Raw genomic sequence first — 1,433 nt, forward strand, 5'->3', positions numbered from 1 at the left:
ATCTTCATCTTCTACATAAAAAAGTAACTTTGTGTACAAGTCTGCTGAAGATGCTTGATATTTGCAACTCCAGGAGAGCAGGAAGAAATTTTTCAGCACTGATTTCAGAAAACGTCTGACTTTTAATTTGATTGTAGGTAAAGGAAAAGAAAATGAAATGYAGATTGAAGCAAAACAGACTTGAGCTGAATCTAAACCATAGCACCTCCTCTTCTCATTTTGACAACCAAAAACATTTGATGGACTTTATTGGGATAACATATAGTGCATCGTTTTACTTTTCTACTAAAAACATTTAAATTATGCAAATGTATTTAGCCCATTTTATTGTGTTGTCCCAAAATAAAGTTTTAGTGCGACAATTACCTTCCAAAATCTCCTAATTGATAAACAGWGTCCTCTACTGCTAAGCTAATGTTAGCATAGATCTCTGCTGTTAAGGCCTAAGAGGTTTATTGGAGAACATTAGTAAACAAACAGCATCTTCAAACAGCAACTAAGCAGAAGAAAGAGCTCTGGTTGGTTGAGATGAACTTTTTGGCAAACAAGCAAAATGCTTTGTGTTTTATAGTTAAATTCTCAGATAATGATGCTCCTTGCTGCTGTGAAGAGATAAATGTCCCATCAATAAGTCAAAGCTTCATTCACACAACTGAAGAAATATCTATATGTTTACTGAGTGYCACTCCATTTTTTTYATTTATTTAAATACAATATTTACAGGTGTATTACAYTTGCAGTCATATGTAAGCTCAGCATAKATATTACTCACTAAAAATAGTTCTTATAAATTTTTTGCATTTTTTGGAATTTTTCATTTTTACCATTACAAAAATGTGAACCACATTACAATTGGCTCCTGAGTGAGGCGTGTGTGTGTGTGTGTGTGTGTGTGTGTGTGTGTGTGTGTGTGTGTGTGTGTGTGCGCGTGTGTGTGTTATTTCTGAATGTGGAGCAGCCGGATCTCGTCTACCCTGTTGCGATGCAGCTGGAAGGCGGGCATGACCCAGCGGCCGCACGAACACTGATCTCCGCACCAACTGAACGAGCCCAGCTTGGAGCGACACTTTGGACAGAGCAGCTGCACAAACACAGAAACGATGTGGTTTTTATGTGATGTCCAAGAAATGTTATCTAGTCAAAGTTTATTTAAGCAGCACATTTACAACAACCYCAGCTGACCAAAGTGCTTCACAATAATTGCATCATAAATAGATGAATAAAATAAGAAATAAAATGACGTTTGATGAAAACAAAATGCAATAGTAAAGTTGGCCGTAAAATGCTAATACAAAAAAAACCCCACAGACATACTTAATTTCAGCTGCAGCTATTTCGGCAAACGTCGAATCATTTAATTTCTGTCTTTCTTTCTTTTTCTTCCCTTTTTGAAGCGAAATAGATGAGTTTTCAGTCTGGACTTAAACTGACCT

At 36.4% G+C, this 1,433-nt stretch overlaps 1 protein-coding gene across 1 annotated transcript in view; it reads right to left on the minus strand.

Annotated features, from left to right (window-relative positions):
- Positions 1 to 6: 6 nt before the first annotated feature.
- dusp12 (dual specificity phosphatase 12) overlaps positions 7 to 1,433 on the minus strand; it is a 5,495-nt gene continuing 4,068 nt past the window's right edge. The window contains exon 8 of the mRNA XM_008433669.2: positions 7 to 1,081. Within this exon, the coding sequence (XP_008431891.1) occupies positions 938 to 1,081 (144 nt within the window). The 3' untranslated portion in view covers positions 7 to 937. The remainder of the gene's footprint in view (positions 1,082 to 1,433) is intronic.

Source organism: Poecilia reticulata, linkage group LG17 (genome assembly GCF_000633615.1).
Source record: "Poecilia reticulata strain Guanapo linkage group LG17, Guppy_female_1.0+MT, whole genome shotgun sequence".
Lineage (NCBI taxonomy): Eukaryota > Metazoa > Chordata > Actinopteri > Cyprinodontiformes > Poeciliidae > Poecilia > Poecilia reticulata.